The 17757-nt window shown below is 38.3% G+C and overlaps 1 protein-coding gene across 4 annotated transcripts in view; it reads right to left on the bottom strand.

Moving 5' to 3' along the window:
- Positions 1-1078: 1078 nt before the first annotated feature.
- LOC120541393 (synaptic vesicle glycoprotein 2B-like) overlaps positions 1079-17757 on the bottom strand; it is a 240682-nt gene continuing 224003 nt past the window's right edge. For all 4 annotated transcript variants that reach the window (XM_039772971.1, XM_039772973.1, XM_039772970.1 and 1 more), the window contains exons 6-13: positions 17405-17494; positions 15755-15865; positions 12965-13053; positions 10343-10507; positions 7388-7521; positions 4897-5097; positions 3701-3860; positions 1079-3260 (exon numbers count right to left, since the gene is read on the bottom strand). In XM_039772971.1, coding sequence (XP_039628905.1) covers positions 3077-3260; positions 3701-3860; positions 4897-5097; positions 7388-7521; positions 10343-10507; positions 12965-13053; positions 15755-15865; positions 17405-17494 — 1134 coding nt within the window. In that variant the 3' untranslated portion in view covers positions 1079-3076. The remainder of the gene's footprint in view (positions 3261-3700; positions 3861-4896; positions 5098-7387; positions 7522-10342; positions 10508-12964; positions 13054-15754; positions 15866-17404; positions 17495-17757) is intronic.

The raw sequence follows: 17757 nt of genomic DNA on the forward strand, positions 1-17757 counted from the left end.
TTTGATGATCAGAAACATTTTGTGTGACAAACATGCAAAAGAATAAGAAATCAGGAAGGGGGCAAATAGTTTTTCACACCACTGTATGTACACTGTTTTTGTTATTTGTAATCTGGGACTTGGGTTGTTGACGTACTCGTGATCACACAGCTTGCTTTAAAGCTCCATATCCAAGCCACTGAACAAAACCGTAAATGAAAATGGAAGCAAACTCCTCTCACAAGCACACAGTATATCCAAAAACTTGAGGCATTTTATGTAGCGCCTCTCCTGATTGAACTCCTCTAAGCCTTTTACTGAAGCACTGTACTGTATAATATGGTTCATGAACATCCAAGGGTCATACTTCAATATTTTCAGTGCTACATGTTTACAGCTTGGCTATACATTTTATAAAGACTGTCGCCCCGAAAAATGCTTTTATAACCAAATCAATTCAACGTTTGGGTTTGTATACTTTTTATTTTGACAGTCACAAAACAAAGAAAAAAAATGACAGAACAAGAAGATTGTCAGCACCCGTGTCGACATCCAACAACACAATCGGACAAAATTATGAAGTAAATATAAAAAAAAGAGTAAAACAATATGCTTATAGGTCATGACCTAATGCAAAACATGAAAGTAGTGTATTCATAAGCCTGGCCCTGCCCTGACAGAGGATAGCAGTGAAATCACGGACCAAGAAAAACTGACCTCAAAGAATTTGGATTTCCTTGATGGACTGGGTGAAGATGAAACCGTGTTGAAAAGCGCAGGACATAAAGTTCTCTCCTTCTTATGTAGGTGAAATCTAGAATACAGATGTTACTTTGATACAGTGCAGTAAATAACCTGCAGAACGTCAGCGGTTATTTTAGAGATTTTACATTTACATCAAAAACACCAATGGTTATTCAGAAAAGTAAAAAGATATTTGCCTGTTTATTAAATGGTGTCTAAGTGAAAAGCTCTCGTGTTACTTATTCATACATATCTAATTACTGGTTAAGATGTGGCAGTAACTGGAAGATTGCAGCTGAAGCTTATGAATACATACATTAAAGAAGAAACAAGAACTAGCCAAAGCGGTGGTGGCTTTTTTTTTTTAATTTTTTTAAATATACAAATGGACCTTGACGTGAATTTATATACACTGAAACATACAGTTAAGTACAGTTTAGACTATTGTTTTGTTACAAGACAGGTGTGGGACATTGCAGCTTTCTTTGATACTGAAAAGCCAAACTCACCATGCAGATCATTTCAAATAAAGAAAACTGGTTCTCGCGTTTAACAAAATCAAAGCACGTTTTTTAATTACGTCCTGATCGGTATGATGGATGGCGGTTGCTGAACACTGTAGCGCAGCAGGAGGCCGTGCAGTTTTTTATGGTGCCTGTTGCAGTTTGTCATGAACTCCAAATGCTGCATTTAAAGTTTATATTGGATACAAATTAAGAGTGTGTACGTTAGGTGCTTTTTCTTTTACCGGCAAAAACCATGTTTCAAATGTGAATACCTTAACAATGTAGAAGTTGTGGAAAATAATTCAGATATAGCACATGTGGGCAGCACATTTTTGGGCATTGAATATGTTATTGCATCAGAAAAAAATGTGATTTTTAAAGTCAATGGATCACCTCAGCACTTAAAAATAATGTAGCACATCATTCATGTTATATCACAATTACACAGGTGAAGGGGACAGAGGACAGTTTAGTACAATGTTGAAGTTTGTGCCATTATGAAAAAAAAAACCAATCTGCCTTTACTGTATTATGTGTTATATGCAGGAGCTAAAGTTGGTATAAAGCAACGAGACAACGGCGTTCTTTAAAAAGATGGGAAAGGAAGGTAAGCGCGTCAATGTTTAATGTAAAATGCACATTTGAGATCAACTCTCAACTAACATTTCCCACCGTCCGTGTGTCAATTATGCTTCTGCGAACATAGGTTTGGCACAGTATTATATCAAAATAAAAAAAATGCATTGAATTCAGTAAAATCCACATGTTGTGCATTACAGTCTAAAGAATCCTAAGCTACATAATTCAGGACGTGCTGGGTTACATTTATTGATATTGCTGCACAGTTCATTGGCAGCCATATTAGAAGATCTGTTAGCTTGAATTCAGTCTGTCGAAGACAGAAATGTATACAATGAGATTCTTAATAATGTCCCTATATTGTTTTAGCACCATGTGCTGTAAATATCTAAATATAAAGTAATATGTTGTGCCCTAGTAGAAAGCAGAATTAGAAGATGGTTCAGTGGCCGTGAGCGTAACTGTGTAATGACCCTCAGAGATGCAGTCAGGTGGTGGACTACAGGAAGGGCCTTCTTTTCAGAATTTGTGAACTCAGAACAAGGAAGGTGGCTGATCTTTGGCCAGGCACCTCATGCCACCACCTAGACTTTTAGGGATGTTTTAGCTTGGCAGTGCTCTCACTGTTGGTAAATGGTGGCACGCTCCAGAGCATACATTTGAGAAGTAGAGCTGAGCTGCTGGGTACTTTAGGTTACTAAGATTCAGCAGAGCACCATTGGTTTATTTTGTTCCTGTTATAATTGTTTTTCTTTCATTTATTCCACACACTTGAATAAATTCTGGTTCACCGGCCATTGTGCTGTTATTATGAAAAAGTGTTGCCATCAGACAACCTGTCCCAGGGGATAAAAGGACGATTACATAATAGTTGGACTTTATAAAGTTTTTTTTCTTCTTAGTATTTCTTTCATTTGAGGTTGGATTTTCTTGTGCTGCATTGAGTATTTTAAAATGTTCTTTTCAGATCAATACAAATAAACACGAAAATGACGGGATGGGGATGAAAACAGACAGAAAAGACATACCCTTGTTATAAGCAAGCAAATGAAAACCCTGGCCTTTGGATGCCATTTTGCACTATTTGAAATTTCTTTAACCTCCTTCAAATAATCAAATCAGAAGAAAAACATAAATGGCAGCATGCAGAGTCAGTGATCCCTAACCACTTTAAAAAGTAAGTCTCAGCCTGGATCTGTCAGTCAAACTTGATCAAGCAGTTGCCTCTTGGATCTCTCCTGTGGTCTTCATTCTTGTCATTGCGTAAGTTACATGAGGACCTGCTCTCGCGTCTCAGGAAGTCGGAGTGCTAGCAGGCCTCCCCCAATCAAGGTGGCAGAGGCCAGAAGAATAGGGATGACCTTTGTGATTCCCACAAAGGAAGCAAAAATTGAAGTTCCTAGGATGGCAGCAAACTTGCACAGAGCATTGAGGAACCCAAAAGCCGTGGCTCTGAAAGATAAAAAATGATTTAAACAAAATGTGTGAAGAATTAGCATTTTTGTCCCTTTCTCCCACTAAAACCAGAATTTGCCCATCTGCCAGAGGTCAATCTGGAATTTATTTTTCCTCATAAATTAGCTAGTTAATCCCACTGAGGTGCTACTGTGAAGTGAGTCCAGCTCTGCTTATACCTGGAACTGAACTGGCCCACTCAGGTCAAATTTACTTTTAAATACGACCAGAAGCAGAGCCTGTGGGAATAGAAGACTTTTGTTGAGAACGAGAGAAAAACAAATATTCTTAAAAGTAACATTTTTTGCTACTTATGCTTTCAGATGATGCTTATATAAAATGAATAACAAGAAAGGTTACAGGGTGAGCGGTTTCTCTATAAAACAGCCACGCTTTTCTTTGAGTCTACAGCATTAATGAAGAGGTTCGAAATGTACCGTTTATTTGTTGGATAAAGTTCCACTGTTATGACGTCAATACCGTTCCAGGCTGCAACACTGACACCACAAAAAAGGCACTGCCAGCCAATGATTGCAGATTCACTGCTCCCAAAATAGAGGAAGAAGGTACACACAGATGAGATCAGCATAGAGCCACCTAAAGAAGGAAAAAAGAACATTCAGTCCTTCATTCTTTCATTTTCCAGGTCACAGGCACAACAGTCTTAGCAATGAGACCCATATGTCCCTTTCCCAGTACACTTACCAACTCATATCGTTTGATCCCAAGGCATTCCTAGACCATCTGGGAGATTTAATCCTCCCAGTGATCCCTGGATCTTTTCTCCTAACTGGTTGTGCCTGTAAAAATCTGCACAGGGAGGCATTTACAGTAGATGGCATCCGTATCAGATGCTTCAATCACGTCAGTTGGCTCCTGACGATGCGGATGGTCAGCAGCTCTACTCTGAACCTTTCCTGTGCTTCTCATCCTGTCTCTAAGGGAGAGCCCAGCCACCGTGTGGAGAATGCTAATTTCGCTGCTTGTACCCATGTCCTTTTCGTCATTAACCAAAGTTCATGACCACAGTGAGGGTAGAGATGTATATCAACTGGTAAATTGAGAGCTTTACCTTCTGGCTCATCTCCTTCTTCACCACTGTCGATCAGTATAGCAGCTGCATAACTGCACTCACTCTCCTAATCCGTCTGTTTATCTCATGATCCCCTTTCCCCTCACTTATGAACTAGACCCAGAAACACTGAAACTTCTCCACTTGAAGCAGTAACTCACCTCCCACTCAAAGAGGACAGCCCATATTTTTTCATAAGAAAAAGAACAACCGATTCCATAATTTTATATTCATGCCTGACGACACTCACACACACTCAAGTGAAATCTTCTTTATTGAACTGCTAGGCTCAAACTCAAATGCATAATGAGGAAAAGTAAATTGTAGATATTCAAAATCATGAGAGCCAAACCACTACTCAAGTTTGCTTTGTTTTTCTTGCATATTATTCGCATGACACCACAAAAATTAACTTCAAGGTCTCTTCCTCCTCGATTTTATAAAATTTCACAATCTCTGTATAATTCCAACATAATTTTAAGGTCGACACGATGCTATTCCTACCCCCAAACCTCTGCTTCCCCCTATGTTAGCCGTGTGCTACTGGATACCCATACTCACCAATAATTTTTATTCTTCCTATTTTATCCATGAAGAGAGCAGAGATGATATTCCCTGGAATTACAGCTAAACTACCAAGGAAGCTGACTAAGTAGATAAGAATGTCATTTTCTTCTTCAAAATCAACATAGCAGTGTTCGACGCTGTGGTGGAAGGTACTGTTCCAGTGCATGCAGTCAATAAACATCTCTTTACGGAAATCTGGCAAAAAAATAAGACGGTTATGTTTTTAAATCCTATGTGACATTTACCCAAAAAAATTAATAAAAATAAACCTATGGGCAGAACTGTCTATATAAATGCAGAATACCAACCTTTTGTGTTTTATTTTGTAAAAACTGAATTACACAAGTGAACTGAGCATATTTTTGGATTGGTATCTGTGTGCTTGGCCTTTGCTCCAGCTTTGTGAAACATCACTTTGATGCAATGGTTTACTGTATATAGCAGTGCACCATCTCCCATTCCAGCTCATTTCACTCTGGCCTGTAAGGGGAGATTGGATTTCGGCTAGATAACGGACAGGCTTTTATCCAACAAAAAAGATGAAGTTTAGCTTTCAGTTCCAAGTCAAATTAATTGTTTGTGATGCACTGTGATTGGGTGTAAGTCAGCTTTACAGACTTTTCATGGATTCAACTGCTTGTTTTCAATCAAAGTGACGGGTTCAGGTCATGTTTCTCAAATCTTTCCTCTGACAATCAGTTTTCAAAACTACCAAAATGAGAGCACCATGCAAACGAGGAGGCTTTGTTAACTGGCTATATGAGCTGTCGCATATCTGGGCGTCTCCTCCACTGTACAAATGGGATTTCTTCAGGTGAAAGAAGTCAAGCAGTACTGGAGAAAGAATTAAACTGCATTTATTTGTAGTTTTTAATATTCATGAGGTTTGTTCATAGCATTTTACAACCTTAAAAAATCCATATGGGAGACTATAGTAAAACCAACGAGTAGTTCTATTTTTCTTTGTGACAATAGTTAAAAGAGATGAGAATCATCAAGTGGTTGTATTTTTGTCTTCATTGCTAAGCTAGAATTCACTGTTGCATGATTCATTGCCAATATAATAATCTGAAAAAGGTGTACATTTAGCAGCACATCTTAGCTATACAGCTATATCTCGTGGTCTTAGGTATAACTTACAGTGCCAATAAAAAGTATTCACTCCTTTGGAAGGTTTCAGGTTTTATTGTTGTCCAACATTGAATCATAGTGGATTTAATTTGGCTTTTTTGACACTGGACAACAGATAGAGGTTGGCATCCTTCAACATCTGCAGTAAGATGCTGCAGATGTTCTACCAGACGGTTGTGGCGAGTGCCCTCTTCTACGCGGTGGTGTGCTGGGGTGGCAGCATAAAGATGAAAGACGCCTCACGCCTGAACAAACTTGTTAAGAAGGCAGGCTCCATTGTAGGATTAAAGTTGGACAGTTTAACATCTGTGGCAGAGCGACGGGCACTAAGCAAACTCCTGTCAATCATGAAGAATCCACTGCATCCACTGAACAGGATCATCTCCAGAGAGAGGAGCAGCTTCAGTGACAGACTTTTGTCACTGTCCTGCTCCACTGACAGACTGAGGAGATCGTTCCTCCCCCACACTATATGACTCTTCAATTCCACCCTGGGGAGTAAATGCTAACATTCATTTTATTTTAATTCTTTTCATTTTTATTACTATTTAATTTAATATTGTTTCTTTGTATCAGTATACTGCTGCTGGATTATGTGAATTTCCCCTTGGGATTAATAAAGTATCTATCTATCTATCTAGAGACTATTTGAAGTCAATAAATAACACAAAATATTTGATCACATAAGTATTCACCCCCCTTTAATATGACATGCCTAAATCCTCACTGGTGCAGCCAGTTTGAGAAGTCGCATAATCACTTTTAATGGCGATTACCTGTCTGGGGTTTCAGTTAATTATAGTATAAAAGCCCCTGTACCTGGATGGTCCAACTGGTGGCGAGGCAGTATCATGGCATAATCTATGCAATGAAGACAAAAGCACACTCCCGGCAACTCAATGAAAGGGTCATTGAAAAGAACAAGCCAGTGGATGGAGAGAAGAAAATAGTCACTGAATATCTTTTTAGAGTCTAGTTAACTCCGTCATTAAGAAATGGAAAGAGTGTGAAACAGCTGTAAATGTTCCTAGATCAAGCCATCCACAAAACCCTGAGTGACTGTGTAAGAAGAAGATTTGTGAGGGTGGCCATCAAGAGACCCATGATGACCCTGAAACCTTCACCAGTCACAGCTTTATGGGAGAGTGGCATACTTGAACGTTTCACCTGTCAGATTAAATGCCATGTTTGAACACTGCACGTTATCAGAAGCATGGTGGGGCCAGCATCAGGCTATGGGGATGCTTCTCTGCAGCAGGCCCTAGAAGGGTTGTGAGTGAGGGTGGTGAACATCTCATCCCTTGGTGAAACCCTTCACTTCGTAAAACAACAAGAAACACAAAGACTCTGTTACCTGTATTGTAGAAGACGGTTGAAATGAAGGTGCAGTTTTTGAAAAAGGTATCCATAGACTTGACGTTTTCAAAGTAACAGTCTTCAAACAAGCTGTCTTCAAAGGTCACAGCTTTCATTTCCATGTTTGTAAACCTACAAAAAGAGAACAAAGGCAATCAGCAAATCTTTGTAACGTTATAATTGGAAGTTCATGTACTGCATGCTGTGTGACTAGCAGGTGGTTGAGATGATTTCTGGCCTATCACACAAGCTGCTGACTCTTGGAAACGTGTCTAGTGATTTTTGTTGTGGCTTTGGCTTTGCCAGACCTGTTACTGTCAGAGTTTCCTTCAGTTTCCAAGTTCCTTTTGATGGTTTATGAAACTGTACTTACTGACATCCTGGCTTTCTTTGGAGTTTCTCTAAAAGAAAGATAAGCACTTTTAGGGGTTATAATGGTCTACCTGTCTTCCTTTCTTCATTGTTTTTTTCTTGCCATTATGCTAGGAACATACTGTACACTGTTGTCCAAGTAATGCTTCAGAGGATGTAGCAACACAGTTTGTTCTAACTCTGCTTTCATACAGACAAAGGGTATTGAGCAAAAGTTGGGACACCTGCAAGAACTGTTGGCATCAAATTTCTAGACTTAATTAATTTCATGTGCTGCAGAAAAGCTGTGTTTGGTTAGTTTGTTAGCTTTTGGATTTGAATTTGTAACCTTGTGTTGATCATCCCAGCCACGGAATGTTGCCTACTTATTCTGAGAAGCTACTGCTGACTGGCGCATCACTGTAGCTCTCAAAACAACAGGTTCATTAATTTCTATATTCTGGTACAGGGAAAGTGTTATATTTATTTTTTTGTTATATTTAATCTAGGAGAAAGTAGGGTGAAATGACACCTTTTATTGGCTAACTAAATAGATTACAAATGCAAGCTTTCGAGGCAGCTAAGGCCCCTTCATAAGGCAAGGTCAACTACGATATTAAATGCTTAAATCGGCAGCGAAGCAGGTCATGGCCAAAGCAAAGGCCAAACATTACAAAGAATTGTATATCCAGCTGGATGAACCTGGAAGTGCTAACAAACTATTTCACCTTGACAACGTGCATCACCAATCAACCCAAGATATCGGACAAGTTAAGAATATCAAGGCGGACGATCAGAGAATCCTACGGGATCCAATCGATATCATACAGTGCTGGGATGACTACTTCTCGAAGATCTCCAACAAAGAGTACTTGCTCATCACAGAAGCCAACCCGAATGATGGCCCATTTCTGACCCTACACAAAACTGAGAAAACAGCTAGGAAGAAGAAATTAAAGCCCATTCAGGCATTCCTTGTGTGATTTTGGGCTGTACAAGAAATAAATTGTTGTTTATGCAGTAAGAGTCCCAAAACACAGGAGTAAATCAACAATGGAACTGCCTTAAAAAAAAGGAAGAATTGCTTTGTGGAATCACCAAGTCTGAGCTCAGACCTCAACAGAATTGAGATTCTACAACATGACTTGAAGAGAACTGCTAAGAGAAGAAATCCAAGAACTAACCTCAAACAGTTTGGTAAGGAGCAGTGGTCTAAATTTTTTCTTAACCTTTGTGCAGGTCTAAGCAGCAGCTACAGGAAATATTTAATATTTAGTGGCACTTATTGACAAGGGTGGTGAGGCAGAATATAGGAGCCAGGTAGAGAATTTTGTTTCATGATGCAAAGAGAATTGTCTGCAACTTAACTTCGGCAAAGGCAAGGGACTAGTTATTGACTTTTGCCACACTACAGAGCGTCTGTACCCGGTTGCTGTTCAGTGAGTGGATTTCAAGATGGTGCACTCCTAAAAGGTATTTGGAGGTCCACATCAATGACAGGTTGGACTGGTCTTGGAACGCAGATGAACGATATAAGAAAGGGCAGACCAGGCGCTGTTCTTTTCTCAGGAGACTGTATTCCTTCTATATCCTTCACATCTTCTGCAACTTTGTGATGGCCAGTGCAATTTTCTGTGCTGTGGAGTGTTGGGCTGGTAACGTCACTTCAAGAGAGACTCACAGAATCAACAAGCTAATTAAAAAGGTAGGCTCAGTTGTGGGATGCAATCTGGACCCCCGGAAGTAGTAGCAAAGGAGAGAATTAAAGCAGAGTACCATTATGAACAATGTGGCACATCCTCTGTCTGAAACACTAACACTGAGGACTTTCAGCCGGAAAGTGTGTCCGGAAACGCTACTGGGGCCCTTTTATACCAATATGCCTATATAATGCTTCACTATATATAGATAGATAGATAGATAGATAGAGATATATATATATATATATATATATATATATATATATATATATATATATATATGTGTTTATCTATTTATGTATTTCTTTATTTAAAGAGCTTCTGTAATAAGCCATATTAAATACAAATAAAGACCTATGTATAATAATAATAATAATAGATTTTATTTATAATTATTATTTATTTATTTTGTATCTATCTATGGATCAAGCGAGCGATGCTAAACAATGTTTTAAGAGATACTAACAAAGGGTTCACATATATTTCCCATTCCACACTCTCTTTTTTAAAAAATGTTTGTATATTATTAGCTTAAGCAAATTGAGTTCATCTATTGTGACACAGCTGAAGAAGAGACCTAATTTTTATTATTAATTATAGCAGAAATTCAGGTAATACCAAAAGATTCACGGACCTTTTCTTTTAAATGTATGTAGAGACTTACTTCCCCACATTTTGAATACATGTAAGTGTATTAGATGGCTAGTTTAACATCAAAAGTTCATTTTATGATATACAGTCACTCTGTAATATGTTTTTGAATAATACAGTAAGTTTGTAACTTCCATAAAAATCTCAGAATGCAATTCAGTATCTCTGTTAAAGTAACTCTCTGACAGATGCAGAATGTAAATAGTAACATAATGCTGGTCTGTTTCTTCCAGTGGAACTAACACACATACTTGGCATTGATGAATTTCCCTTCGTTGTGGATCTGGTTCTCCAGGGTGAAGTTGAACGTGAGGTGCTCCACGTGCTCACCGTGGAAATGTTTAACTCTGAACTTGTATTCTTCATTCTGCAGATGCTTAATCATGTCAGGAAACCATACAGTCAGCCCATAGTAGCTGAAACAATGGAACATAGTTTCTGTGTAGCACTAAAAGGGTTAGTTGGCTGCAGTTGAAAGAAAAAAGAAGTTTGTAAGTTATACATTAAAAGGGCAGTCTACCTAGAATGACATTGGGATTTGATGATAATACAAAAATTATCTAGTATAAATGAAATTTTATTAAATAGAAAGTTCAGAGGAGGAGTTAAAATCTTTTTAAGATAGAGGAGCCTTAAAGGAGTTTCATGAGCTAAAATGTAGTAATTCAGATAACTATATACTGTAGCTGGTTATATAATTCCCTGAAGCAACTCACATGCTCTTGTTGTTTAGTTATCTGGTACCCCCAGGTATCTGAACCTCTTCTCCAGGACATTTGTGCTACACAGGAGATGAATTTGGATCAAAAAAGCTGACAATTTCTTTCTTTCTTTCCCCTTTATTAAACATCAACAGCAAATTATTGTCATCTCTGATTGGAGTGCTGACCATTTAAGCAACCTACTGTTCTTCATTGTACAAGAAGGCCAGCTAGAGGATTGGTGTAAAAACGGTTGAGTTGTTCAAATAATGAATTTTTAATGCTTCTTAATTCTATCTGATTTAAATATGTTTTGGCCAAAACAACAACATGAAGACCGGTTGTTATATATGAGCACTTTGTTGCTTACTGTGAAGGATACTACTGTACGTAAAACTTACTTTGACTGAGCAAAGTACTAACAAGCTTATGACCTGCACTTACTAGGAATTCCTTGTTTGTGAGGAACGATCACAAACTACATGTCTCCATCACAAATGTGGTTCGACAGCCTGCCCACACCTCACGGCATCAGGGAAGATGCATATTGATCCATTTAGTATAATGTACGATGTGTAGCCCCAGACATCTAAAGGCATCATATACTGTACCTGTTACTGTCCAATGTCATGTTTCACTGCTGGGTGATAGGCCCCTCTGAATTGTTTTTTCTGCTGCACATGATTAGACCACGAGTGTTGTGAAATGGTTAGACTTTTGTAATAGTGGTTAAGCAAATCATTTGGAATGGAATTTACAAAGAGCAAGGATTTACTGTATATCAGTAATATATATATATATATATATATATATACAGTATGTCACGACTTGGATCCTAATTCGTGAGCAAAGCCATATACTGTAACTCGCTTGAGCACATGTTCATGGAATGCCCTAAATTTAGATCTTTTTGGGTAAAAATATTTCCTAATTTATCAGATAGCATTGGATTTATGATCACCCCATGTCGTTTTACAGAGGTGTTTGGAGTTATTACTGATGGGATTATCAAGTGATAAACGTATCGCGGTTTCCTGCAACTACATCTTTAGCAGAGGGCCTAAACTAGCTAAGCTGAAAGCATCCTAATGCACCCTCCATAACCCAATGGGAAAATGATATATCACCTAAAACCAGGAAAATGCATGGAACTGTGCAGAACTACTTTAGAATTTGGCATGACTTTATTAATCCAGTCATCCATCCACCTTCATAATCTGCTTATCCAGGGAAGGATCACAGGAATGTCATTTTAAAATAAGTCTACTGGGTCCCTGCCAATGTTTTTGCTAGACTTGGATTGTTTCAATCAATTTTTTTTTAAATAATAAATTGTCTCACTCTCTTGACAAAAACTTGGGGTTTTTAATGTGGTTTATGATTAATAAATTTTAACTCTTTCTGTGATATGGGTTTAAAATGTATTTCATAATGGGCTTAGTTTTATTTTGATTTTTACTTTGTATTTATAAAAATGTATGCTTGATTATTCTATTATGATACTTCTCTTGTAATGCATATTTTTGGAAATATTATTTTGTTTTTGGTATTACTAAAATTTAGTAAGGAAACAAAACAATAAAAATATATGGTTTAATCAGTATGCATAAAAATAGTATAGTATGGAAACCCATATGCAAATGCTACGCTATCCTGTGAAATATATTTCTGGAGCCAGCCATCTGAACTTCTGACATTTGTAACTGAGAGTTCGCCATTTGAACATCTTTAAAAATACGTTGATTAGTGACAGACAGTTATGTGAGATAGTTATAATGGTTTTGTGATTGAATGATGATTTAACTGGAACTTCTAAATTTACTGTCTTATGCCACTATACAGGGTGGTCCAGATCTAATTATGCAGATCCAGATCGTCTGGATGACTTTGATTTATGTGGGGACCATTGCAGTTCGGCACAAAGACGATTCTTCATGTCGACAGTTCGCACACTTCTAGATGGTCCAGAATTTTTCGGGTGATTTTCTATGTAATAAACTTAATAAGTTATATGAAAATTGCATAATTAGATCTGGACCACCCTATATAAAAATCCTATTAAAACAAATGTTGGCATATGTAAACACTCAGCTAAAAAGAGAGAGAGGAGCCTGAGAGATCGAAGTGTGAAAGATACAGACTAAGAAAAAATAAGATGCGTAGAAAGCTAACCTGAAAGCCATTGTAAACCACACCACTGCCATGAACAAGGTACTCAGCCTGAACTGGGGTGAAAACAACGAGAAAACATTCTCAAGAATCTGAAAGAAAGAAAAAAAATAAATGATTATATATAGTTATTAAGGTTCAAAGACAGTTTAACCCTCCTTCACCTGAATTATTATTGACAAACCCATACTGTTTCACTAACCAGTTAATAAAACCTTTGCTGGCAATGTGAGCGATCAACTAAATTCCCAGTTTTCAAGTCCTTAATATGCTGTAGATGATCCACTGCATCATTCTGTGTATACAGAAAAATTTCTATATTCTTCAAATTATCTATTTGATCAATCCTGGGAAATAGCTACTTGTTTGAAAAATAACAACATTTCATTAGTATTGAAGCAAGAAAGTGTTCAGAAAATCATTAAGAGTTACATGATTATTTGTAGAGTTCTGAGCAAATTTAAGTTACAAAGTAGATCATATATGTGGATAAGTTGCCTTGTGACTCAAGTAAGAGTTTGGCATTAATATTTTTCAGATAATAAATTAGCTAATTCTAGATAACAAAAGAGAGAGAGCGCTTTGAGTAGTGAGAAAGGAGCTATATAAATGTAAAGAATTATTTTTATTATTAGAAGACTATTTTTCACTGAAAACATCAATAACGTAATTTTAAAACAGAATTAATAAATGTGATGTTCTTTGCCCATCTTTAATTCTTTCCATGTATTGTTCTTACTTCATGTTGCATAGTGCATTTTCTTTTCGGATTTAAATGTTGTTTGCCTTCTTGTAAAGGGGAAAAGGTTATAATCACAAAAGTGTCAGTAACAGATATTGGTTATGATGCATGTCTGCCTAAACAGAACAAGCTAGACCGCTGTTTTTCAACTCTGCCTTTAATACAGATAATTAAGTTATGTACTGTGTCCTTATGTATATGACCTGTCATTGCATCACATCACATCAAGAGTGTCTCTGTGACTCATCAGTTGTACAAACAACTGAGCAATTCGGATAGATGCAAAAATTGATCTGCATGGCTATCCCCATATGTGGCAACATGTGCCTGAACATATTTGACTGTGGCACTTGTTAGATGAAGACATTCATGTCTCATTCGCAGAATCTGGAAGGCCCAGAGGAAAAACACTTTGCGAGGATTGGTGGATTATAAAAATGTCTGTCACAGTACCTACATCAGTGTTCTCTACCTTGGGCTGGTGATTGGCTGAAAAGGGTCTAACTTCACCAAAATGACCACAAAAAATGTCAACTATTAACTGGTGATGAGATCAATCCACATTAGGTTATCAACAGCAATAAATAATGTAAATTTCATACAGAGACGATATGAGCAACAGTTTAAACCCAGTCAGCCTTCTCAAATGGTAGACTGGCACAGAAATCAGTGCCATGCTGTGGAACCGCCACCACCTAAGATTTCGCACAACTTCTTACAGTTACTTGTTTTGGTGGGTAATACTGAGGTCAAAAGTAACAAGAGAAATTCGGGCTTATCTAAAATGAACCTAATGGTTATAGCAGGAAAATGTTGTGACATACCAAAGGGTCAAACAGAAAAACCTTAGGTCCCCGGGCCCACTTAATACCAGTGAAGTCCTCAACTATCCCGGTATGATGGATGGTCTACTGCCCAATGTAATTCAGGAGTCCCTGCTCATCTTTGTTCAAATAATCCACTCTTATTCTCTTACTCTAGCCTTCCTCTCTCCCACCAATTGACCACATGTCATCTCCTTCCACATTCATGTTTAAAAGCTCTCTGGCCCAAAAGGGGTTTCTAGGCCTGGGTCCACTATTGCTTCTGACTAACTCATTAAAAGGACTTGTGGGTTGTGATCACGAAAAGTGCCTGTGCTGTCTGTGCAGGGTTCCTCCTAGAAACACATGCTGTTCCTATCTGTTCCTCTCATTACAGAATTTAAATGTGGAGAACCAGATTGTAGTGGTGCCATATATTATGCTATATCTCTGAAGTCCCTTCGCCATATGTTTGTAATGAAGCAAAAACTGCAAAGGAAAGGAAGAAAGAGATAGAAATCAACAGAGAGATGAGCCAGACCAAGAGTAGTAGCCATCAGAATTCAAGGGGAATATTAGTGGTTGGGTTTATAAAGTTATCCTGTGTTTGGGTCATTGGTGACACAGGCAGGTCTAGAGACCAACAGACATAAGGACTAAAGGAACTCTTCTAAGTCAAATGTGCACTGAAACCCAGACTCTTCTGAACCAGGTATGATGATGAATATTACGTTTGTTCTGGCAAGCCAAACCTCACTGCAACATTTGGATATAGCGGCAACATACGCTTGGGACTTGACTTGGGACTGATGAATGTATTCAAGATGCCAACTCTGTGTCTACCAGTGTTTATGTTTGTGCTGCCTCTGTGGTTATTACTGGTGTTTGCTCACCTTGTTTCTGAATTTGGGTTGTTTTGTTCTTAATATAAACATTTCTTAGCTCACATTCTTTTGGAGTTATGTTCTTTAAATTGGGGGTGACTATTATGAATTAGTATTATTGGGCCTGCTCAGAGTAGCAATTGGCATTGAGGTTAACCTTAATCCAGTAACTGTCTTTACAGTACTTTTAAAATCAGTGTTTACAACAGTTGTTTGGGAAACCTTGCTTGTAGTGAGAGATTTGTTACAGGATTAGTTGCTTGATATAATGATGTTTATTTCTGTGAAGCTAATGTTCACATGATGCTTTATATGAAAAAAACCCTTTTCTCCAAATTGTAAATACTGACTTAAAGTGTGTTACCTGTTTCACCACAGTCATAATCCTGACCAACCATCGCTGGTACCAAGTACCTGTTGAACTTTGTATCTCAATGAATTCATCTTCCTGCTTTGGTGTCTTAATATGAGAAACCTTGTAAATGGAAGAGAAATGCATGATTTATCATTAACAATTAAATATAACAAAAGGAACAAGAGAGACCTGTGTCAGTCAAGGTAAATACAAACTGCAAGTGCACATGACACACATTAACACTCATATTAAAATTGTCATGTTTTAAAATGATTAAAACGGATTATCTTTAACAGTAGTTAAGGTGATCAGTATTAACTCTGGTAATTTCTAAGCTCAAATTGTTTTAAAAACTGCAGTGTGTTTTCTCGTGGCTCATATCCAGTACTGGTTAATTTCCATATATATATATATATATATATATATAATGTGGCGGGTGGCCTGGTCCCTTGCCCGGCTGGATATGTTCCGGAGGAGCAACCATGGGCAACTCAATACCTCCCCGGGACGCTTGGTGGCAGCCTTCCTGGCCGGCAGTGTTGCCTCAACCTCCCGCAGGGCTCCATGGGAGATGGAGTCTTCAACAGCCCGGTTGGGAGCTGGGGTGGCTGCCAGGGGGTGCTGCATGGATTCCACAGTCCAGCTGGACAACTCTACAGCCCCACCCGGAAGTGCAATTGGAACCAGGTGGTCAAGTACCTGGAATACTTCTGGGTGGGCTATAAAAGGGGCCAACCACCACCACTCAGGGGCCAGAATCGTGAGGACGAGATTGCCAGGGAGGAGTGGTGGTTCGAAACGGGAGTGTTATTGTGGTTTGCTGAAAGTGCTTTGGGACTGTGTTGTGGCTGGAGGGTCCACGGGGAAGACGTGCCCTCCAGCTGAAGAAAAATAAAAGTCTTTGTATTTTTTCCACATGTGCCTCCGAGTGAGTCTGTGCCTTTTATCACTATATATATACAGGGTGAGGCAGAAAGGACGGACGTCTTTGAAATGGCTAGAACTCACCACTAGGTGGAGTGACAGACGTGCGGTAGGTGGCGTTAGGTTCGCAAAGTCTTAGCATTTTTTTTATTTTCTTTTTAGTTGAAGCCATGGCGCCGTGGATGATAGAACACCGCGTTTTTGCGTACGACTGTTTCTTCAAGAACAACCAATCTATTACCGCAGTTCAGCGTGAGTTTCATTGCCATTTCAATATCCACAGAAATAAAGCTGTTCCCGCTCGTAACACTATCCTACGTTGAGTTAAAGCACTTCGTACACGAGGTACACTAATGAACAAAAGACCGCCGGGGGCTACACGAACGGCACGTACCCCTGAAAATGTGGAAGGCATATGACTAGCCCTGCTGTGCAGTCCAAGTCGATCTGCTCGGAAGCATTCTTCTGAACTTGGCCTCAGTAATCGTTCGGTAAGGCGTATTTTGCATTTAAACCTGCATTTCCATCCCTATAAATTGCCAAATGCTATTTCAACATCTCAACTCAAATCTTTCAATAAATTTCTTTGTAAGAAAAAAATAACAATTTTGTGATTTTGTAACAAACGTCCGTCCATTTTGCCTCATCCTGTATATATATTTATTACTAAATAGCACAAAGCCCTATTAAACTCTACATGTTTGAAAGATTTTAGCCATTAAATAATTTCCTTACAGTGAAGACCTTCTCTGGTTCTCCTTTTGCCCTCATATTGGTGTCATGAACCTGCTTGAGAATCATCCAGGCTTCGTCATGCTTTCCATTCTGTAAAGAATCCATGTTAAAAAAAAAAGTGAGTGATGGCTCACACAAAAATGTTACCCTACAAACATTAAAGCTGATTGCTGTATGAGTGCTGTGAGTTTGCATGATTTACTGTACATGCACCATAATTTATTAACATTTTGTTAACTAATCCGCCTGATATCTAGCCTTAATGCATTGAGCGTCAAATGGGATGCCATTCTTTCACAGAGCACACTTACGTCACTCCTACAGAGTCAATTAATCATCACCATTTAACTTTA

The sequence above is a fragment of the Polypterus senegalus genome, chromosome 12 (assembly GCF_016835505.1).
Source record: "Polypterus senegalus isolate Bchr_013 chromosome 12, ASM1683550v1, whole genome shotgun sequence".
NCBI classification, from domain to species: Eukaryota; Metazoa; Chordata; class Cladistia; order Polypteriformes; family Polypteridae; genus Polypterus; species Polypterus senegalus.